Source organism: Ceratotherium simum, chromosome 21 (genome assembly GCF_057802395.1).
Source record: "Ceratotherium simum simum isolate JZ-2026a chromosome 21, ASM5780239v1, whole genome shotgun sequence".
Classification (NCBI taxonomy): Eukaryota; Metazoa; Chordata; class Mammalia; order Perissodactyla; family Rhinocerotidae; genus Ceratotherium; species Ceratotherium simum.
In genome coordinates this window covers 27,754,489-27,777,471 of record NC_141920.1, presented here as the reverse complement: position 1 = coordinate 27,777,471, position 22,983 = coordinate 27,754,489, and the positions used below count along the sequence as shown (strand labels likewise).

The 22,983-nt window shown below is 51.2% G+C and overlaps 1 protein-coding gene across 2 annotated transcripts; it reads left to right on the top strand.

The window, feature by feature from the left end:
- Nucleotides 1-14,191: 14,191 nt before the first annotated feature.
- COX4I2 (cytochrome c oxidase subunit 4I2) lies at nt 14,192-20,504 on the top strand. Of its 2 annotated transcripts, XM_087445448.1 has the most exons (6): nt 14,192-14,436; nt 15,487-15,568; nt 16,974-17,138; nt 17,975-18,106; nt 18,443-18,498; nt 20,277-20,504. In XM_087445448.1, exons 2-6 carry the CDS (start codon nt 15,487-15,489, stop codon nt 20,301-20,303), a joined length of 462 nt encoding a protein of 153 aa, XP_087301574.1. In that variant the 5' UTR covers nt 14,192-14,436; the 3' UTR covers nt 20,304-20,504. The 2 variants fall into 2 exon arrangements, with proteins under 2 accessions (XP_087301574.1, XP_004442556.1); XM_004442499.3 differs by lacking the exon at nt 18,443-18,498 and having other exon boundaries at nt 14,249-14,436.
- The last annotated feature ends 2,479 nt before the right edge of the window (nt 20,505-22,983 follow it).

Genomic DNA, 22,983 nt, shown 5'->3' with positions numbered 1-22,983 from the left:
CTGTGGCATCAGGGCCTCTCCAGCAAGTGCCCACCTGCCATGGCCTCTCTTCTATGTCCCAGCCAAGCCTCCTTTATCTGCAGTCGTCTTGTCCAGAAAGCTGGTCCAGCTTGGGAACTTTTCCAGGCTCTCTTCCCGACCTCCAGAAACAACATCCCCTCGGCAGCTTCTTGACCATTTTCTAGATCAGTTGCAGGGATTCCTCTTAGATCACTCCCACCCGGTGCCCTCAGAGCACCTCCTTGCCCCATATTGCCACTTCCCAACCTGCACACAGAGCCCTCCCTCCCACAATTCAGGGCCCTAGCAATGACAGCTTCAGGAATGAAAGCAAAATAAAGACATTCTCAGTGACGGAAACTAAGAGAATTTATCATCAGTAGTCCTGCTCTAAAAGAACGCTAAAGAAAGTTCTTCAGGCGGAAGGGATATGATCCCAGAGAGAAACTTGGAAGTCTACGTGTGTCAGGCCCTGTGCTGGGTGTTTTGCAGCCGGTACCTCATGTCAACACCTCCACAGCCCAGTGAGGTCCGATCCACAATTATCCCGTGTATGAATGAGAAAGCTGAGGCTCCAGGAGGAAAAACTAGTTCCAGGTCATGGCCAGCCAGTGCTCTTCTGGGATCCAGTCCATCATTGTCGTCATCACCGTGACCCTAACTTATGGAGCACTGACTGTAAAGATCATGATCCACTGAAGGATGATAATTTCAATGGGGTAAACTTTAAGCAGAAACAGGATATCTGCATAGCTTCAAAGCATCTCCTTTAATGTATTTAATAATTACAAAGAGTGAAATAGTCATTTTACAGTAGAGAAATCCAGCAGACACCACATTAGACAGGTGATCAAAGTCCACATCACCAGTTATATATCAACACCGTGCGCCGCTGGTAGGATGCACTGACTGAGAAAGGTGTGACCGCACTTCTGTGACATTTTTCCCGATAATGCATAACCTCAATTTGATCATGAGAAAACTTCAGACAAACCCACACTGACAGACATTCTACAAAATAGCGAGCAGCTGGTACCCTTCAAAGTGTCAAGGTCATGAAAAGGAAGGAAAGACTGAGGAACTGTCACAGATTGGAGGAGACTAAGGAGGCATGACAATGAAATGTGATATGGGGTCCTGTATTGGATTCTAGAACAGAAAATGGACATTAGTAGGCAAACCAATGAAATCTCAATAACTTCTCTCCTTTAGATAATAGTAATGTACCAAGGTTAATTTCTTAGCCTTGATAAGGAGTCTATCATTTTGTAAGATGTTGACAAAAGGGAAAGCTGAGTGAAGGGCATAGAGGAACTCTCTGTACTGTTTTTGCAACGTCTGTAAGTCTAAAATTATCTCAAAAGGATAAAAGACATTAAAATAAAAGAGAGAGAGGGAATGCAGGCTAAGCAGGAGTAAGCCTCCTACAGCCCATCTCTCCCACTGATTACAACTAAAAACTGGACAAATAGAAAAAGCAACTACTTAAGGAAGAACTCTGTAGAGTAAATAATAGAGAGCAGATTGGGGTTAAAAAGTCAAAATGTGAAGAATAACCAGTACGGCAGTGGTGAGTTTGCTGGTAAGTTTTCTGCTTGTATCTTCTGGCTTTGAGCCAGGGTGGTCTGAATCAGGACACCGCGCAGTTGACACAGGCAGCAAAAACTCCAACAGCAAAACCTAATGTTCTGGCCAGAGACCCAGGAAAATGGACCCCCATGAGCCAGAGAGTGTGAGGAGAATCCTTGTTAGTATTTTCATCCAATCTTTGTTCTCACTGGCCCTGTGCCAGGGCAGCCCTGTCTGCTCTGCAGTTCCCAGTCCCCTTGAGAGAGAAAACCCACCCTCGGGAGAAAAGAACTTGGAAAAGGGGCCCCTGTCGTGTGAATAGTGTGGGACGAATCCTCGTTTTTTTCTCTTGTCTTGCTGCTTTGCCCCAAGGGCAGGCCCAGTGGCAGAGTGGTGAGACAGTGCCAGTGGTTAGAACTCTGAGAGAACTTCCTATTTCTGACCAGGGACCAGGAGAAGGGGCCCCTGGGAGCCAGAGAATGTAGAGAAAATCCTGGAGAGGGAGAGAGGAATAAAGGGAACCCTCTAATTCTGCATATGAACCCACACAAGTCCTGGGCTCAACTCCATGCTGTGGCTGTGTGGAACACATCCCAGGAAGGATGACCAAGACTTTGAGTACCAAATGACCAGAAAAACCACTGCCCAGGCCCCAGACTAATCCCTGCACCAGGCGCACCCCAACAGCAAAGCAAAGCTTTGAAAATAAAATAGATATTAGCACCATTGCCCACAGAAGGTGGCATAGAACATGCGTTCTGACCCTAACTAGCTTTGCTTGCTGAAAAAAAGAATTCTGCAGAGGCTTTTAACCATACCCACTCTCATGAGATGATATTTAAAATGTCCAGGATATAACGCAAAGTTACTCAACAAGGAACATCCAACCAATTCTCAAAGAAAAAGATGATCAATGGATGCCAACCATGAAAAGACCCCCATGTTGGAATTGTCAGACAAAGACTTCAAAGCAGTTACTATAACCATCCTCCATGAGGGGAAGATAAACACTTTAGAAATGAATGGAAAAACAGATGTTCTCAGCAGAGAAACAGAAATTATAAAAAAAAAAAAGAACCAGGGGCTGGCCCAGTGGCGTAGCAGTTAGGTTTGTGCACTCCACTTCGGTGGCCTGGGGTTCACAGGTTCGAATCCTGGGCTTGGACCTATGCACCGCTCATCAAGCCATGCTGTGGCAGTGTCCCACATACAAAATAGAGGAGGATGGGCACGGATATTAGTTCAGGGCCAATCTTCCTCACCAAAAAAAAAAAAAAAAAAGAACCAAAAAATGGGGAACCGTCAGTCAAAAGCTACAAAGTCTCAGTATACAAGACAAAAAAGTTCTGGAGATCTACTGCACAACGTACGGCCTATAGTTAACAATACTGTATTGTATACTTAAAAAGTTGCTGAGAGAGTAGATCTTATGTTAAGTGCTCTAACCACAAAAGGGAAATCAATATTAAAAAAAAGGGGAAGGGGGAGGAAACTTTTGGAGGTGATGGATAGATTTATGGTCTTGATTGTGGTGAGGGTGTCATGACAATATACTTATCTCCAAACTCATCAAGTTGTATACATTAAATATCTACAGCTTTTTGTATGTCAATTACACCTTAATAAAATGATTAAAGAAGAAAAAGAATCACTGAGTTATACTGAGAGGAAAAAAAAAAAGAATGAAATGACCAAATGAAAATTTTAGAACTGAAGAAATACAATATCTCAGATCTTAAAAATTCACTGGATAGGCTTAATAGCAGAGGAGAGGTGACAAAGGACTCAGTGAACCTGAAGCTAGATAGATAGAAGTGATCCAATCTACAAAACAGAAAAAATAGCTTAAAAACTGAACAGAGACTTAGGGGCATGTGGGACAATATCAAAAGATCTAATATTCATGTCATTGGAGTAGAAAAAGTTTTTCTTAAATGATGACTGAAATTTTCCCAAATTTGGTGAAAAACATAAATTTACAGATTCAAGAAGCTCAGCGAATTCCAAACAGGATAAATTCAAAGACAGCTATGTCAAGACACCTCATAATCAAACTGCTGAAAACCAACAATAAGGGAAAAAGTCTTGAAAGCAGCCAGAAAAAACATAGCACTTTACATATAGGGAAACAATCATCCAAATGACTGCAGATTTCTCATCAGAAACCATGGAGGCCAGAAGACAGCAGAACAGCATCTTTAAAGAGCTGAAAGAAAAAAAGCTGTCAACCCAGAATTCTACATCTAGGGGCCGGCCCGGTGGCTTAGTGGTTAAGCGTGTGCGCTCCGCTACTGGTGGCCCGGGTTCGGATCCTGGGCGCGCACCTGACGCACCACTTGTCCGGCCATGCTCAGGCCGCGTCCCACATACAGCAACTAGAAGGATGTGCAACTGTGACATACAACTATCTACTGGGGCTTTGGGGAGAAAAAGGGGGAAAACAGGAGGAGGATGGGCAATAGATGTTAGCTCAGGGCTGGTCTTCCTCACAAAAAAAAAAGAATTCTACGCCTAGCAAAAATATCCTTCAGGAAGGAAAGCAAAATAAAGACATTCTCAGTGACGGGAACTAAGAGAATTTATGATCAGTGGTCCTGCTGTAAAATAATGCTAAAGAAAGTTCTTCAGGCTGAAGGGATACGATCCCAGAAAGAAACTTGGAACTTTAGTAATAAAGAAAGAGCAACAAAAAGGTAAATATATGAGGACGTATAATAGATTAAATTTCTCCTGTCAAGTTCTTTAAAATATATGCCTTGAAATAAAAAATCACAACATTTTCTGGGGTATTTCAATGAATGTAGATGTAATACATGACAACTGTAACATAAAGGGAGAAGGTCAATGCACCTGTATGGTTGTAAAGCTTCTATGTTTTACTTGAAGTGGTAAATTATTAACACTAAATAGACTGTCAAAAGTTAAGTATGTATATTGTAATCCCTAGGGAAACCAGAGACCTTAAAGAAAATTAATACAAAGATATACAGCCAAAAAGCCAATAAATAAATTAAAACAGAATTCTAAGAATACTCACATAATCTATAATTTTATTTATTTATTTATTTTTCCCCCAAAGCCCCAGTAGATAGTTGTATGTCATAGCTGCACATCCTTCTAGTTGCTGTATGTGGGATGCGGCCTCAGCATGGCTGGACAAGCGATGCGTCAGTGCGTGCGCGGGATCCAAACCCGGGCTGCCAGCAGCAGAGCGCACGCACTTAACTGCTAAGCCACAGGGCCGGCCCATACTCACATAATCTAAAAGAAGGCAGAGAGGAGGAACAGAGGGGGGAAAAGAGGAGATAATCAAAAATAATAATAAAATAGTAGATCTAAATTTGCTCTTATCGATAATTACATAAATGTACTAATTATTACATAAATGCACCAATTAAAAGACAACAATTGGACGAGAGTGAGAAAAAAATAAAGCAATATGCACCTATATTCTGCCCACTTTAAATATAATTATATAGGTAGATTAAAAGAAGAAGGATGGAAAAGGATATACCATGGAACCACTAATCAGAAAAAATGTTGGAGTGGCTATATTAATAACAGACAAAGTAGAATTCAGAACAAGAAAAATCACCAGGGATAAAGAGGAACATTACATAATGATTCAAGGGGTATTTCACCAAGAAGACGACAATCTCAATGTGTATGTGCTTATCAACAAAGCTTCTAAATATATAAAGCAAAAACTGATAGATCTGAAAGGAGAAATAACATCACAAGTATACGTGTGGATGTCAACACACCTCTTTCAGTAATTGATAAAACAGGAATTCAGCAAGGATACGAAAGAGCTGAATAACCCTATCAACCAACTTGACCTAACTGGCATTAACAGAGAACTCTACCTAACAGTAGCACAGAAGACATTCTTTTCAAGTGCACATGGAACATTCACCAACATAGACCATATTCTGGGCCTTTTACATTGAACAAGTGTTTAAAAAGTTAAATGATACAAAATATGTTCTCTGATCATCAGGAATTAAAATAGAAATCAAGAACTGAAAGACATCTGGAAAAACCCCAAACTTTTGGAAACTGAGCAACACATTTCTGAATAACCCACGGGTCAGAGGAGAAGTCTCAAGAGAAATTAGAAAATATTTTGGGCGGAATTAAAATGAAAATACAACATATCAAAACTTGTGAGAGGCAGCTAAAACAGAGCTAAGAGCGAATTTTATAGCATGAAACGCTTACATGAGAAAAGAGGAAAGGTCTCAAATCAATAATACAGGCTTCCACCTTCAGAAACTAGAAAAAGAAAAAGCAAATTAAGCTCAAACCAAGTAGAAAGAAATAAAGAGCAGAAATCAATGATACTAGACACAGAAAAACAATGAAACGAAAAGCTGTTTGAAAAGATCAATATGACCAGTCTCCTTATGAAAAGGAGAAATTTGGACCCAGAAACACTCATAGAGAGACAATAGTGTGAACAGATGCTGGGAGAAGACCGCCATCTATAAGCCAAGGAGAGAGGCCTGGAACAGATCCTTCTCTCATGCCCTCAGAAGGAACCAAACCTGCAGACACCTTGATTTTGGACTTCTAGCTTCTAGAACTGTGAGACGATAATTTCTGCTGTTTAAGCCATCCAGCCTGTGGTACTTTATAACGACAGCCCTGGCAAACTAGTACAACTAATAAATGAATTTAGCATGATCATAGGACGTAAGGTCAATATACAAAATCAGTTACATTTCTGTATAATAGCAATGAACAGCTGGAAATTGAAAATTTTTTAAAATATTCATTTATAACAGCACCAATAAAAATTAAACAGTGACATATCAATCTAACAGCCTGTGTTAGTCCATTTGGGTTGCTAGAACAAAATACCATAGGTTGAATGGCTTATAAACAACAGAAATTATTTCTCACAGTTCTAGGGGCCAGAAGTCCAAGATCAAGGTGCTGGCAGGTTCCATATCTGGTGAGAGCTAGCTTCTTGGTTCATAGACAGCCGTCTTCTCATTGTAACCTCACATGGCAGAAGGGACGAGGGAACCCTCTGGGGTCTCTTTTATAAAGGTGCCAATCCAATTCATGAGGGCTCCATCCTTATGACCTAATCACCTCGCAAAGGCCCACTCCCTAATACCATCACATTGGAAGTTAGGTTCCACATATGAATTTTGAGGGGACACAAACATTCAGTCCATTGCACAGCCAGATCCCCCTGCATCCCAGTCTGGAAGTGGAGGGACCTGAGTGAACAGGCTTGATTCACCCTGAGCTAACATCCATCACCAATCTTCCTCTTTTTGCTTGAGGAAGATTTCCCCTGAGCTAGCATCTGTGCCAATCTTCCTCTATTTTGTATGTGGGTCGTCACTACAGCATGGCTGACGAGTGGTGTAGGTCCACGCCCGAGATCCAAATCCACCAACCCGGGCCACTGAAGCAGAGCTTGTGAACTTAACCACTACGCAACGGGGTCGGCCCAGGCTTCGTGTGTAGACGTGCAGGCCAAGAAGGCTGTGGGTTTCTATGTGTGTAATTTTTTTTTTTTTTTTTTTTTTAAAGATTTTATTTATTCATTTTTTTCCCCCCAAAGCCCCAGTAGATAGTTGCATGTCATAGGTTCACATCCTTCTAGTTGCTGTACGTGGGACTCGGCCTCGCGTTGGACGGAGAAGTGGTGCCTCGGGGCGCGCCCGGGATCCGAACCCGGGCCGCCAGCATCAGAGTGCGCGCACTTAACCGCTAAGCCACGGAGCCGGCCCTATGTGTGTAATTTTGAAAAATGAAAAGTGCTGGGAAGAAAATACATCTAGACTGATTAGGGAGGGCACTTTCCATAGGGACCAGGGAAAGTCTCTCTGAGGAAATGATATTTGAACTGAAATTTGAAGGACTAGGGTGGGATTTTAGGTGTCAATACCTAACACCCTCTTTCTTGCCCAAGAGTTCTGAAACAACTGAGTCAAATGAGGAGTCAGGTATATTGAAATCAAAGTAATATCTGATTACTGTTTCAGCTCCTCTTGCTGCCTAACAAACCACCTGAAAACTTAGTGTGCAAAACAGCTGTGGGATGCTGACGGATTCTGTGGGTCAGGAATTCAGGAAGGGCACAGCAAGGATGCCTTCTCTCTGCTCCGTGATGTCTGAGGCCTCAGTTGGGAAGACTTGACGGCTGAGGGGGACTGGATGGCTAGGGGCTGGGATCATCTGGAGATGGACATGTCTAGAAGTTGAGGCTGGCTGTAGGCTGGCACCTCAGCTGGGCTGCCAGCCAGAACACCTACATATAACCTCTCCGTATGTTCTCTCCATGTGGGCTGGTTTGGCTTCCTTGCAGCATGGCGGGTGGGTTCTAAGAGAGAGTGTCCCAAGAGAGTAGTGCATGGCATTTTTATGATCTAGCTTTGGAAATCACTTAGCATCACTTTCACGATGTTCAATGTTTAAGGCTGTCACAGAGGTACACCCAGGTACAAGGAATGGGGACACAGATCCCACCACTGGATGGCAGGAGTGTCAAGGTCACATTGTAAAAAGAGTATGTGGAAATGGAGCTTTTGTTGAGGCCACAATTACTGATAAAGTGGTTTGTAGGGCAGAGCCTAGGTCTGTGGGTGAGAAGAGGTGTGTTGCTCCAGTAAAGCTTTCTCACCTGGAAACATGCAAGTGGGAATAAATGAGTCTTGCTTTTGAGAGCAGAGCACATCAGCAGAGGGAAGAGCAGTCACAAAGACCCTGCCATGGGCAAGAGTGGAGTGTGTTCCAAGAACTGGAGGCCAGCAGGGCTGGGGAGGGGTTGATGGGGGAGCTGCATTTGGACAGTTTGGCAGGGGACCTTGAATGTCAGGCTAAGGAGGTTACTGGGAAGCAAGTGGGTGCTAATAAAGGCTCAAGGAGGCCATGAGGCTGTCCCCACAAAGGCCTGGGCCACCTCAGGGCGCCATATCCCCATGCCTATGAACCAGTTGTGTCCCAGAGAAGACAAGGGCCCCGGCCTTGGGGCTTGGCCAGTGTCCCTCACATCCTGCCCTGTGCACCCCCTCATTTGACCTGTGGTGCAGAAGGCCCCGGAAGACCTGGAGCAGAAGCTGCGGACCGTTCCAGGTTAGTGTGTGGTCCCAGAGCCAGATCTGAAGGGACCAGGGCCTACCCCAGGGCTGATTTGACCTCCTGCACCCCCAGGATCCCACCACCTCAGCCCTTTGCCAAGTCGGACTATTTCCTGGTGGTGGTGCTGCTGCTGCTCAGAGCAGAGCATTGGGCTGGACCTCAAGGTGATGCCCACTCCACCCATAGCTTGGCTGGTATGGCGCGGTTGTGGGCGCCTCTCGGAGAGTCGTCGCACAGATCATCGCATTCACCTTCACGGCTCCTAAGCACAGCTTGGGTGTGACTGGCACTACAGAGGTGTGGAAACCGAGGCCATGGGAGAAGCAAGGAGGCAGTGAAATCAGCAGAGGATGGAGCTGGGACTAGAATCCTCCCAGGGGCCCAGCTTCACCGCCCCCGATATTCGCTAAGGGGTCGTTTGCTTGTCGTTTGTATACATCCGCCCAGGTGAGGGGGTGGTGATGAGGACCCAGTCCCCGGGCCCCGGGACTCCACTGCCGCTGAAACCCCCACCGCCACGCCCCTCCTGGCGAGTTCGGATACCTGTCGGGCGGCTCGGCGCCCTTCTGGCGGTCAGAGCTTGCGGGCCGCACGGTCCTCCCCCGCCTGGGGAACGCCTTCGCCCCCTGGGCTGCGGGGGTCGCCTTCAACGTGAGGGCTCGGGGCTGCACCCTGACTGACCGCCTGGTGAGGGCGGGAGCGGAGCGGGCTGGAGAGGGCGGGGCCCGGGTGACTGGCGGGGCGGGGCCTGCGTGGCGGTCGGGACGGGGCTGGAGCCGGCGCGGGCCTGAGCGGAGTGACGGACAGGGCGGGACCTCGGGGGCGGATCTAGGGGAGGGGGGGTTGTGCCCCTCGGGGGCGGGGCTTGAGTGACTGACAGGGTGGGGCGAGGCTGGCGCGTGCTGCGGCGAGCGGGATGACAGGAAGGCAGGGCTAGGGAGGGGAGGCGGGCGCCGTGCGGGGGCGGGACCAGAGGTAACCAAAAGAGCAAGGTTCGGGCCACGGCGAGGGCTTATGGTGGTTTATGAAGGCAGCGCCCGAGTGATGGACAGGGCAGGAGGGGGCCGAGGCTGAGCGATAGGAGCCTTTTAGGTAGGGGCGAGGCCGGCCTCGGGCTAAGCTAGGACAGCGAGGCGAGCTGGGCGGGGCCAGCGATAACTGACGGGACAGGGTAGGGCTGGAGATTGCGCAACGCGGGACTACCAGGTGGAGCCCAGCGAGAAGAGGGCACAATCACTGTCCGAGGGGCGCGGGAGGGATGACTGGCAGCTCGAGGCCGGGAAGGAGGGAGGAGACGCGGGGACGTAGGCGTTGTAGTATGAATGACAAACCAGGTGGCGGACCTGGAATAAGGGACGCTTGTGGGTGGTGAGGGCGGGGGCTAAGGGGCCATGAGTGACAGCCAGAGGGGTCGGCCCCAAACATCGCCCCTGCGGCTCTGCAAAGAACTCCGCTTCCGGCTGAACACCGCTAGCTTCGCGCATTTTTCGTGCCCCAGGTGAGGGATGGCTCGCCGTTGCTGCCCGGGCTGCCAGCAGCCGGACCCCTCCCTCAGCCTGAGTGTGTCCCCCCTGAGGCGGAGGCGTTGCAGAGAGATCAGACCCGCCCGAAGGAGGTTTCCATCTTCTACGTTTCCATCTGGTCACCGGTCTCGTCCCAATGAAATCAGTCCAAGGGCGTCCACCTGCCCCTGATCGCGCCACGGGATAGGTCCCAGGGCCGGGAAACCCGCCCTTAGTGGCGGTCCCCGTGGCAGCCCTGGTTCGGCGTCGGTTCTGACCCGGTCCTCTTGTCCACACTGTTGCAGAAGCGCTTTCTGGGCTGGGCCCTGAAGCTGAGGGTCTTCGCGCGATTCCTCCGAGTCTGCGCTGCCGCCCGGGCACCCTCACGCTGGCGCTGCCCGTCGCCCTGCAGGCCTCAGCGTTCCGGAATCACTGCGCCCCCGCCGAGCCCGCGCCTTAACCCGCATTCCCGCTGGTGAGCGGGGCGCTTCGCCCTCCATTCCTGACCACGCCCCGTCTGTTCACCGGCCCCGCCCTCCTCCCAAGTGGTCCCACTCACTTAGCGCCTCAGTTTTGCTGCTGTTCCCTGACCCTGCCCTTACAGTGCAACCCCGCCCCTAAGGGTACGGTCCGCCCACCTTTTCCCGCCGCTGTATCCCAGGCCCCATCCACCCTCCATCTCTGGCCCCGCCCCGCAGTCATTGGCCCCGCCCCCCCGTACCACACCTCCTCCTCATGTTCAAGGGCTCCTGAGGGGCCGAGGGTCGAGGTGTGCAACGCTTTGTCCAACACCTCTGCTTACTTTCGCTCTCGGGTCCTACGTGAGGCCGAGGTCTTCTTCACTGTCCGCTCTGGGCTGGCGAGGCCGGTCGTAGCGGCAGGATGCTGGGGTCGTGGCTCAGGTCTTCGTGTCTGGGCAGAATCTCGTGGGCTTTGATCAAGTGAATGCGATCTGATCAAGTGAATGCTAGCTGCCCCTTTCTGTAGGGGCGCCCACTGGCGGATCGGAACCTCAGGGCCGGCAGAAAGGGACAGATTCCTCTCACCTCCTATCTCTATTTCTGCAGTCTCATCCTGCATTCACACGTAGGGCCCTCACATTGCGATGAGTGGCCTGTAATGCTCCATCCAGAGCCCCCTTCTCTCTTGTGCCCGCCAAGGTTCCTGGGGAAGACTCCTACTCCTCGGCCCCGGGACACCTGAGTGACCTACCCCATGGGAGAGTCCGTCCATTCCAGGTTCGGGACCTCGAGACACTGTTCTGCATAGCCCCGCAGGCGGTGGTGCTGCCTTATATTAACCTTGAGCAGCCCATGGCCTTCCTCCACCCCATAGCCCTCAGCTCTGGGGGCGGGCTTCCCCAACAGATGTTCCTCATCACAGCATCACCCCACATCTTGGGCCTGAAGTTCCCACAGAGGCGGGGGTGGGAGAGGGCAGGGCAGAACAGAGGGTCATGTTCCCCAAATGCCTTCCCTTGGGAGGCCCTGTGAGGCTTGGGGAAACTGAGGCCCAGAAATGGCACCGCTTGGCTGCCAGCATGGCAGCAGTAGAGCCTACACATCAGCTAGTCACTCTAGTGCAGCCAGCACCCGCCTGCCCCCAGAAAAGCCTGACAAGACTCAAGGAGTGTTCTCCCCAGGTTGCCCAAAGGAGGGTCTTCCCTTGTCCTCTGTCCATAGGGCTGCTCTTTTTTTTTTTTTTTTTTTTTAAGATTTTATTCCCCCCAAAGCCCCAGTAGATAGTTGTATGTCGTAGCTGCACATCCTTCTAGTTGCTGTATGTGCGACTCGGCCTCAGCATGGCCGGAGAAGCGGTGCCTCGGTGCACGCCCGGGATCCGAACCCGGGCCACCAGCAGCGGAGCGCACGCACTTAACCGCCAAGCCACGGGGCCGGCCCTTTAGGGCTGCTCTTTACAACACCCTAGTCAGCATCCTTGAGGTAAGGTGGTCCTCTTGGGGGTCTCTCAAATCTGGAATTCCCTTGGTCATGGGGGAGGGGGAGGAGCAGCTCTCAAGAGTAACCATGGGGGCCGACCCCGTGGCTTAGCGGTTAAGTGCACGTGCTCCACTACTGGCGGCCCGGGTTCGGATCCCAGGCGCGCACCAGCGCACCGCTTCTCCAGCCATGCTGAGGCCGCGTCCCACATACAGCAACTAGAAGGATGTGCAACTATGACATACAACTATCTACTGGGGCTTTGGGGAAAAAAAAAAAAGGAGGAGGATTGGCAATAGACGTTAGCTCACAGCCGGTCTTCCTCAGCAAAGAGGAGGATTAGCATGGATGTTAGCTCAGGGCTGATCTTCCTCACACACACAAAAAAAGAATAACCGTGGCTAGTCCTAGGAGCTGGGGGTCTCTTGGAGAGCCTCCCACACTGCCTTCTCATGGCTTTATGTCTGTGGCCGCTAAAGTCCAGAATTGAGGTGATGTGTATCCTGCCCACTCCAGGGTCTCTCTAGCACCTTCCCCTGAGTCCTTGCCCTTCTAGGCTCATCTGCCCCCCAGGGACTAAGATCCTCCAGACACTGGCTGGAGTGGGTCCCTATGGCCTCACTGAGCTACAAGAACCCTGATGGATGGGTGGGCACTGGGCACACCTCATGAATCCAGAGCCAGGAGAGCTAGAAAGCTCTGGTTCCAGGCCACAGAAGGGACCCACAGCCTTCACCCATCAGTCCACCATCAGTATTCCCAACAATTCCAGGCCACATTTACTGAAGTCATGCTCTGCTCCATTTAACCACATCATTACCACTATCTTTGGTGGCCTCCCAAATTTAAAACAATTTTTTTTTAATTTATTTTTTTCCCCCCAGAGCCCCAGTAGATAGTTGTATGTCACTGCTGCACATCCTTCTAGTTGCTGTATGTGGGATGCGGCCTCAGCATGGCCGGAGAAGCGGTGCGTCGGTGCGAGCCCGGGATCCGAGCCCGGGATCCGAGCCCGGGATCCGAACCCGGGCTGCCAGCAGCAGAGCATGCGCACCTAACTGCTAAGCCACGGGGCCGGCCTGCAAATTTAAAATAAAATCCAAGATCCACACCATGGCCTATGAGGCCTTGCTGGTGGTCCAGCCCCTCTCCAACTCTCCCTTATTTATTTATTTATTTATTTATTTATTTTTCCCCCAAAGCCCCAGTAGACAGTTGTTATGTCATAGTTGCACATCCTTCTAATTGCTGTATGTGGGACATGGCCTCAGCATGGCCAGAGAAGCGGTGCCTCGGTGCGCGCCCGGGATCCGAACCCGGGCCACCAGCAGCAGAGCGAGCGCACTTAACCGCTAAGCCGCGGGGCCGGCTCTCTCCAACTCTCCCTTTTGCCCATTACACTCTGGCCAAGATGGCTTCTCTCTGTTCTTGGAACACACCTGTGTGTTTCTGCCTCTGGGCCTTTGCACAGGCCTTTCTTTCTGTTTGGAACTGGATTGTAAGCCCTATAAGGGTGGGGATTGTGTTTGGTTTTGTTTGGCTCTATATCCCCAAGCATTTAACCTGGTAAACAATAGACACTCAATAAATGCCACCTGTAATAGGTCTTAATAAATAATTCTTGAATAAATGTGCCTGATGCTTTTCTATTGACGTATTTAATCTTTACCACAGCCACATAAGGTAGGAACTATCATTAGCTCCCTTTTATAGAAAAAGCCCAGGAACTCAGCTAAGATTTGAACCCTAGAGGGAGGCTCTTCTCACCTCTCATTGACTATGGGGGTGTGGGAGTGAGGTGGTAGACCACAGGCCAGCTGCTAGATTCTAGATGGTTGTAGGCTTCCTGGAGCAAGAGGCATTGGGGTCTGGGCTGGAAAGCTCACAAGACTTGGGTCTGCAAAGGCCCTAAGAGCATCCCAGGTGGAAGGAACAGCAATGAGCAAAGGTGTGGAGGCAGCAAGATCCAGCTCCTGGGACCTCCCAGCTCAGGGCTGGGCCAGCCCGGGACACACAGCCAGTTGGGTCCCAGGGGCGCCATCCGCTGGGGCTCTCCAGAGGCAGGACCCCCGCGGGCGGGGAAATTGAGGCGGGGAGTCACTCTGCAGTCCCTCTCCCCAGGCTGCGGGCTGGGGCGCCCCCAGGGACGCTGGCTGGGCGCTCCCACGCCCGGTCGAGGCAGGACGTTCCCACGAGGGGGCGGCCCTGGAAAAGGCTGTGGGGCGGGCCGGCGGGCGCCAGCGCTCTGGTCCCTCTGCAGCAGCTCATTCTCTGTTACTCGCTTGGCAGACCCGGGTCGTGCTCCTGCTGCCACGAGCTGCGAGGTGAGTGAGTGGGTGGGAGAGCCCCGGCTGGGGGGTGGGGATGCGGCTTGGTCTCCGGCTTTCAACACCCCGTCAGGGCCCGTGTGGTCGCCCCATCGAAGAGGGTCGGGGGGCTTCTGGCAGCTCAGAGTTGAGGACTCCTAGGGAATTATCTTCTGTCCGTATATGGGGCACCATCTCTTTCCCCAAATGTAGATTACCCCTTCCCTCTCCCCATGTGTGCCGCTCCCTCATCTACTTATCACTGATGGGGAGCCCTTCCTTCCCAGATGTGGGGGCCCCCTCCCACTTACCACATATGGTATACCCCCTCCCTCTACTTATTGGGTGCCCCTTTCTCTCCCCAGATGTGAGGGGCGCTTTCTCTTTCCAGAGTGGGATACCCCTTTCCTGTCCCCAGATGTGTGCTCCTCTTCCTCCTTCTGACCCAGTTTGGTCCTTGTCCTCTTCTAAAGCCACCCCCATGGGATGCCAGACCCTGAGACTTCCCCGGGGGGAGAGGGGAGTTGGGCTCTGCCTGTCCCCCTCCCCCACCAGATCTAGCTGAGCAGGCTCTCTGTGCAGTGCACGTAGGCAGCCAATTAGGGGGGAAGGGGTGGGGGCCAGACCATCTGCCCAAGACCTTGGCAGATGGCCCTGTAGGGAAGAGAGGTAGCCCCAGGACCTGCTCCCTCCCTACCTGGACTCCCACCCAGTTTCCTCTGGGGGTCAAACAACTGAAGGAGGTCTCCCAACCTGGCCAGGCTGAGCTGGGGCTGGAACCAGAACCCAGGCCCCCAGCCCCAAACTGTTCAGATCCTGCCTTAAGAGTCAGGCCTCCTCCCACTTCTCAGATGGTAATTGAGGTCCCAGGAGAGGGCTCCAAATGTCTCGGACCCCCATCTACCCCCATAGGGATATCAGGCAAAATTAGAAGGGTCATGGGCCTGAGGGTGACCTTGAAATCCTGCCCCCTTTCCACAACACCTGAAAAAGGGTTTCGCTGTCTGGGCCCTGAGGGGTAGGGGCGGAGGGCACTGTGGGGGCAGGACTCATCCACGCACACCCTAGATGTTCTTCAGAGCTGCCTGGAGCTTGGCGCTGAGGAAAGGAAGACTTGGAATGCGAGGGATCCACAGCCCAGGAGACACCGGTAAGACCTGGGCACCCCCCTCCCTTGCCTAACTCCAAGACTAGGGGCAGGAGTCCTCTGCAGGCTGCCCCGTTCCCTTCCATGCTGCCCTGGGCCCACCCCAAAACCGTTTCCCACAGTCCCACTCCTTGGTCCTGGGCCATGTTCCCTCCAAGAAATGGAGCTCACAGGGTGAGCAGACAGCAGCTCCCTCCATTCCAAGCTTGCTCAGGGCCTAATGCCCAAACCTCAGCCCCTTGGGCCTTTGTGTCCTGAGGTGGAGGGTGCTGACAGAACCTTGGACCTCCTTTCCAGACCCTGATGTCAGTGCTCGTCAGAAGAACGAGGCCTAAAGCAGGAGAGACTTCAGCCAGACAGCAGAAGGGCTGTCCTGACCCTCAGGAGAATAATAACAGATAGCATTTATTGAGCCCTTACTGTGTACCCCAAGCTGTGATAAACATTCTACACAGATTAACACATTTATCTCACAACAACCATGTGAGGTGGATGTTGTGCTGTTATCTCCATCTCTCAGATGAACAGACTGAGGCCTGGAGACCTAGATATTAAAAGAGCCAGGACTCCTTGCCCAAGGCAGTTCTAATGCCATCCTGCAAGGTGGTACCAATGCCCTCCTTGTGGACATCTCTGGTGACAAACAGAAGAAGCTTTGTTGAGACCCTCCTCATGCCCAGCCTTGTTCTGGACACCCACATGGAGCCCTCGAGGGCTTAGCCATCAGGGAAAGCTTCTAGGAATGGAAGCCAGTAGTAAAACCAGCCTCTCTGTATCAGTGTATTTACAGAACATCTGCTGTGCGCTAAGCCTTTTGACTGTATAATCTTGAAGCTCCCACAACAGTATGAGGCAGGTTCTCTTATTATCCCTGCTTCCCAGGTGAGGATATTGAAGCACAGTGAGGTAAGGGGCCTGTTGGAGCTGGGCTGGGATGCAACTGGGTTCCAGCTGACTCCAAATCCGTGCCCTTGACCACTCAGTAAAGGCAGATGGATAGCCCTTTGCAGTGTGCAGAGCGATTTCACATTGTCATCTTAGGTTCACCTCACTGAGCCTGTGCCCACCCGTTGCCTCTGCCTGACATGCCCTCCTCACCTCAGATCTTCCCGGAGAATACGGGAGTTGAAGCCAGACTGGCTGAATTGCAGCCCTGGCCCTGCTCCTTTTTGCTTTGTGAACTTCAGCAAGTCACTTAGCGGCTCAGTTTCTTCACCTGTAAAATGGAGATAACAATATCACCTGGCTCCGAGTGATGCGAAGTAAGTGAGTACACTCACCTAGAGGCCTTAGAATGGCTCCTGGCACACAGTAAGTGCGCAATAAACGCAGCCCTCTGTTAATATCATGGTTAGTGCTGGGATGTCCCAGGGGCAGCCTGAACTCAGCTCCTCCCTTGTGCCCGCAGCCCACAGCAAGGGGAAGATGCCCCCCTACACCAACTACCACGCCCAGCGCTCCTACCCCATGCCAGACGAGCCCTTCTGCACAGAGCTCAACGCGGAGCAGCGGGCCCTGAAGGAGAAGGAGAAGGGCAGCTGGACCCAACTGAGCCACGCTGAGAAGGTGGCCTGTAGGTCTCAGGGTGGGGCTGGCCGGGGAGAGTAGCCTGGGGGTGACTTTGAAAAGAAGGGTCTGTCAAGAGCAGTGGGCAGGGAGACACCCCCCACTCAAGACAGCCAGAAACCCCCAGACACCTGAATGCATACCTGAGGCATGAAGTGCATTCCTTGTTCATTCATTCTTTTATTCACTCAACTATTTGTGCACAGCCTTATGCTACGCGATGCTGGGGACAAAGAAGTGAATCACCCAGATGGGTTCTGCCCTCAGGATGCTCCCAGTCCAGTGGGGGAACCAATACAAACCCAGATAACTGTAATGCAGGATATGTGGCTAGGGTGAGGTGCGTTCAAGGGGCTATGAGGACCCAAAGGAGAGAGAGATAGAATCCTGGTGGGCCTTCCAGAGGAGGGCACATTCCAGTTGGCCTTGAATGGTGAGGACAAGGGTGCTGCCAGGGAGTGGAAACAGCATAGGGAAGGATATGGGAGCGGGAGAGCATGGAAGGTCCTAGGCATCAGTGAGTGCTGTGGGAGGAAGGAGAAGAGAGAAGCAGTGAGGTGGGGAGGGAGCAGGGGCCTGACCCTGGGGAGCAGGAGAGATGTCTGACCCCAAGTCCTGCCCACCAGTAGTGCCCCAGGCTGACTCTTTGATATTTGGAGCCTTGTCACCAGCTGGCCATGCTTTGCATACAGTAGATGCTCAATAAGAATTTGCTGAATGGACCGCATCTGCTGCAGAGAGGGGGAGGGGGAGGCTGGAGATCCCTGAGGCCAAGAGTTGGCCAGGGTCCTTGGAATGGATGCACCTGAGGCCCCCACTTCCCTACCCCCCACCTGCCTCCAGTGTACCGTCTCCAGTTCCATGAGACCTTCGCGGAGATGAACCGTCGCTCCAACGAGTGGAAGACAGTGATGGGCGGTGTCTTCTTCTTCTTTGGATTCACAGCTCTGCTGATTTGGTGGCAGCGGGTCTATGGTGAGTGGCAACACCTTACCTGGCTGCAGCCCTGGGCCACATCCCTGTGACCGCAGCCACCAGCCAAGCTCTTCTAAGGGAACTATGCGGGCACTCATCTGAAGAGTTTTGAAAAGTCCCCCAAAGAGGTGTAGGGAGAAGAGCAGAGCACGGCTGCCTGGGTTGGGATGTGGGGACTTTACCTCTCTGGGCCTCCATTCCTCATCTGTAAAATGGGAATAATAGTGCCTACATTTCAGGGTTCCCGTGAGGATTTAATGAGAGCTGTAGGCCAGTGCCTGGCACGTAGTCATGAATGACGTTACTGATTGCTTTTATTAACCATGAATTTTTCAGCATATTGTTTCAGCTGCTGTAACAAAGAGTCCGCAACATACAAGAGCTTAAAGAAGGTAGAGGTTTTGTTCCTCTCTCACAAAAAAGGCCAGGGGGAGCATGGGGACTCCACAATGTCAGGCTCCTTCTGTCTTGTTGCTCTGACATCCTTAACATGTAACTTCCTTCTTGACATATAAAATGGCTGCTCCAGCTCCAGCCATAAAGATTACATTCCAGTCAAGAAGAGGAAAAGGGAGGATGCATTCCTCTTTAAGGTCCAGAAGTTGCACACACCACTTCTGCTCACATCCTATGGGCTAAAAATGATCACATGACCATGTCTAGCCACAAGGGGAGCTGGGCAATGTAGTCTTTAGCTGGGTGGCCACATACCCAACTGACCATTTATTACCACAGAAGAGTGATTCTCAAAGTGTGGTCCCTGGACCAACAGCTTCACTTGGGAACTTGTTAGAAATGCAAATTCTCAGCCCCACTCTGATCTACCGAGTCAGTCACTCTAAGGGTGGAGCCCAGCAATCAGTGCTTTAACAGACCTCCAGGGGCTGACCCGTGGCGTAGCGGTTAAATTCTCAACTCTGTTTTGGCAGCCCAGGGTTCGTGAGTTCAGATCCCGGGTGCGCTTGTCAAGCCATGCTGTGGTGGCATCCCATATAAATTAGAGGAAGATGGGCATAGATGTTAGCCCAGGGCCAATCTTCCTCGGCAAAAAGAGGAGGATTGGCAACAGATGTTAGCTCAGGGCTAATCTTCCTCACACACACACAAACAAGACCTCCAACTGATTCTGATGCCCACTCAGGTTTGAGAAGCACTGCTCTGGAAGAAGGGGAGAGGAGATTGGGGAAGAGCTGGCAGGCTCTGCCTCAATTGACTTCACCTGATCTTGTTTCTTCTTCTGTAAAAGTGTGATGGGAATTCCTACCTTGCATGAGAATAACATGACAGAGCCTTTGGAAACAATTCTAGTCTAGCCCAATGTTTGGTACTAATAGGTGCCCATATAGATCTTTTCTTTCTTGCCCACCCACTGGGATAGAAAATACCAGGAAAGGCGGTCAGGCTGAGTCAGCCTCAGGGGCAGATGGACCTGGAAGTAGGATATGTGTGGTGTTGGGGGCTCTGGCCCCCAGGCCTTCCCTGATCCACACATCAAGGCACCTAAAATGCCTCCATGAGTGCTTCAGCCTTTGCGTTAATATTCTCTCCCCAGATTTTTAAAGTGAACACGCCTACACCACCTCCTACTCCCAACCCCTCAGGCAGTAAAAGAAATGATCTCATCCTGGACCCTTCCCAACAAGTGGGAGCCAACTCAGTAATTATAACTATAGTAGCTATCATGATTAGGGGCTTGATATCTGTCCCACCTTGTGCCAATTGCTTTGCAAATACTAACTCATTCAATCCCCACAACCCTAGTGGATAGGACCTGTTTTTGACAGGTAAGGAAACTGAAGCTCAGAGAGATGAAGTGACTTGTTCAAGGTCACACAGCAAGGGAATGGTAGAGATGGGATTTGGACCAGACAGACTCAAAACCAGTGCTCCTGTTGTCATTGGGCCTCAGAGTAGGTGAGGAAAGTGAGGCTCAGAATGGGGAAGGACCTTGGCCCAGTTCCCACAGCGATCTAAGGCAGAGCTGGGATCAGAACCCAGGGGTCCCTGGAGTGAAGCTTCAGAAGGGAGTGTGGTGGGGGGACGGGCAGGGTGGAGGGAGCCCCTCAGTGCAGAGCACTGGAACCCTGGGCCTGGAGACCTGGCCCCGCGGGAGGGGCGGGCCTGGCAGGGTGCTGAGCTGCCGTGTCCCTGCCCCACGCCTTCCTGGCAGTGTTCCCTAAGAAGCCCATCACCCTGACGGATGAGTGGAAGGCCCGGCAGCTCCAGCGCATCCTGGACATGAGGGGCAACCCTGTGCAGGGCCTGGCCTCCCAGTGGGACTACGAGAAGAAGGAGTGGAAGAAGTGACGCCGTCCCAGGCTGCTCTCCCTGCAGCTCTACCCCGGCCCAGAGCCTCTCCTTCACCCCAATAAAGCTGGCCTGTTCTCTTCTGCCTTTACTCTCCACCTCAGTCTTTACCTGCCACAAAGCCTACACGATACCTAAAATTAGGCATAATTTTAGTATAGTAGGTGAGGGGCAAGAATAAGCCACTTTCTAAGGGCTCAGAGCCCAGCTTGTCAGGGAGGGCTCCCTGGAGGAGGAGGGGCTAGGGCTGAGTCTTAAAGGATAGGAGGGATTAGGAAAGGCAGGAAGGAGAAGGGAAGGCAGTCCAGGTGGAGGGAATGGCCTGAACAAAGGCAAGGACACTCCTTTATTCAGTCAATTAACAAATACTTATTGAGCACGTACTGTGTGCTGGGTACTAGTCCAGGCCCCGGGAGATGCAGCAGTGAACAGGACAGACAAAGTTTCTGGCCTCATGGAGGAGACAAAAATGAATCAGTAAGTGTAATATCTAGCATGTTGCATGGTAATAAGTACTATGAAGAAAGAAAGCAGAACAGGATAAAGGGACGGAATTCCAGGGAGCTTGGGGGATGGTAGGTCAAGGCCTCTTAGAGGAGGTGGTGTTTGAGAAGAGGTCTGAAAGAAATGAGGGAACAAGCCTTGTATCAAAGAACAGCAAGTGCAAAGACCCTGAGGTGGGATTCTGGTTTGTATGTATGGGGGACATCAAGGAGGCCACAGTGACTCCATTGGACTGGAGTGACTGGAGTGGAATGACTTGGAGAGTAGAAGGAAGATACCTGTGGGGGGCGAGGGTTGGTCTTGGGGCAGAAAGCATATTCTATGGGCCTCATGGGATTTTATGCTGAGTGTGATGGGAAGTTGCACCAGTTTGAGTCCTCGGAGAAGCAAATGCCAAGAAGGAGTTAAAGATGTGAAGAGACTTGTTGGAGGTAATGCCTGTGAAGGATAAAGGGGGGGGAGGGTCAGGAGTAGGTGGTGAGAACCTTTAGGTGGTGACACAGGCCTGGCCCTGTGGGAGGAGAGAGGGAAGGAAGGAGGATTGGGTGGGAAGAGCCTCAGACTTCAGTGCACTATTATCAGTCTGAGTCCAAGCAGGAGACAAAACACACAGTATGTAAACAAGGGCTGTAATTCTTTATATTAAAGAATTATTAAGCTTACACAAGAGAGTAACCATACAGATGTAAAGAGAACTTTAAAGGGTATCCTAGGGAGCATGCCCAAGGAAGGATAACCTTGGGGGGGGTGCCTTCCCCACGCTGGGGTTCAGACCTCGTTGGAGAAGGTGTGGTTGAAGCCCACTGGATGGTGGGGAAGTTTCCTGGGTTGCCTGGGCCGGAGCTGGTCCATTGTCACTGGGCAAGCAGGAAGCAGCCCTCAGAGGCTCAAGGGAGCTGAGGCTGGTGGGCGGGTGGGATTGGGGCAACTTTGCAGATGTGAGGCATAGAGTATGTGGTATCTGCATTAGGAGGGTTGCAAGAAGATGGCCTCCAGGCCTGGGGACTGCAAGGCTGCTCATGGCTGCAGCAGATGGTCCAGATGTTCTCACAGACTGCTGACCAACCACACGGCAGGAGCAAGAACACACACATCCCCCCCAGAACCAGAAAGAGATGCCTCCTTTCCTCCTGAAATGTCCCCTCCAGCACCCTCTAGTGGCAACACTTAGCATCTCGCTGTAAAAGAGGCAACGGTCAAAGAGCCCAGTTCATTATAGTAGAGCAGGCACTGAAGGGTGAATTTGGGGCTGAGAGGCAATAAATTGATAGCTGGCACAGCATCTTTGAGAAAGTCTTTGCCAGGACAATGTGGTGCCCCAGAGCAAGTCCTGTGTTGTGCAAAATTGACCCATCCCTAGAACCCCACTGTGCTCAGCCCTTGGCTGGGAGCAGTCCCCGAAGACTGTGGCCTCAGCGTGAACGCTGCAGCCGATCTGAAAGTGCAGCAGCTGGAGGTGGTCATACAACCACCCTCCTCACAGCATACCCTCCTCATAACCTCCTCAAGGTTCTCTTGAAGAGCCATCTGAGCAGCACACCTCCATGGACACCCTAGACGCCAAAGGAGGGATTTAGCAGAGCAGCTGGGACAACAACATTCATTCAATCAACAAATATTTATTGTGCATCCACTATGTACTGGGCTCGGGAATAGAGAGGATGAGACCTCATTTCAGTCCTCATGGATCTGAAAGTCAGGGGTGGGGAGACAGACATTAATTAGATGGTCACCCTAATAAATGATAGCACATATGAGTGCTAGGAAGGGGAGGTCCATGGGACTTGGACTGACCAACAAGACGGAGCTGACGTAATCTACAGAAATTGGGGAGGAAGTGTCCTCAGACTTCAGATATGAAGGACGACTGGGTGTAAACTAGGTGAAAGCGGTGGTGGAACAGCATTCTAGGCAGAGAAAATCATGTGCAAAGGCCATGTGGTAGTGAGGACCATGGCATGATAGAGGAAATAAAAGGAGTCTATGGACTGTCAGAGGAGAAGGAAGAAATGGACCAGGGAAGATAGGGAGGTGGGAGACTCACAGGGCCTTGGAGTCTCTGCTGC

What these genes read in the sequence shown, in the direction of transcription:
- COX4I2 (XM_004442499.3), top strand. Translation starts at nt 15,487, where the DNA reads ATGTTCTTCAGAGCTGCCTGGAGCTTGGCGCTGAGGAAAGGAAGACTT. An exon ending in CCACAGCCCAGGAGACACCG is followed by an intron (nt 15,569 to 16,973) that starts GTAAGACCTGGG and finishes TTGTGCCCGCAG; the next exon opens with CCCACAGCAAGGGGAAGATG. An exon ending in TTGGTGGCAGCGGGTCTATG is followed by an intron (nt 18,107 to 20,276) that starts GTGAGTGGCAAC and finishes CCTTCCTGGCAG; the next exon opens with TGTTCCCTAAGAAGCCCATC.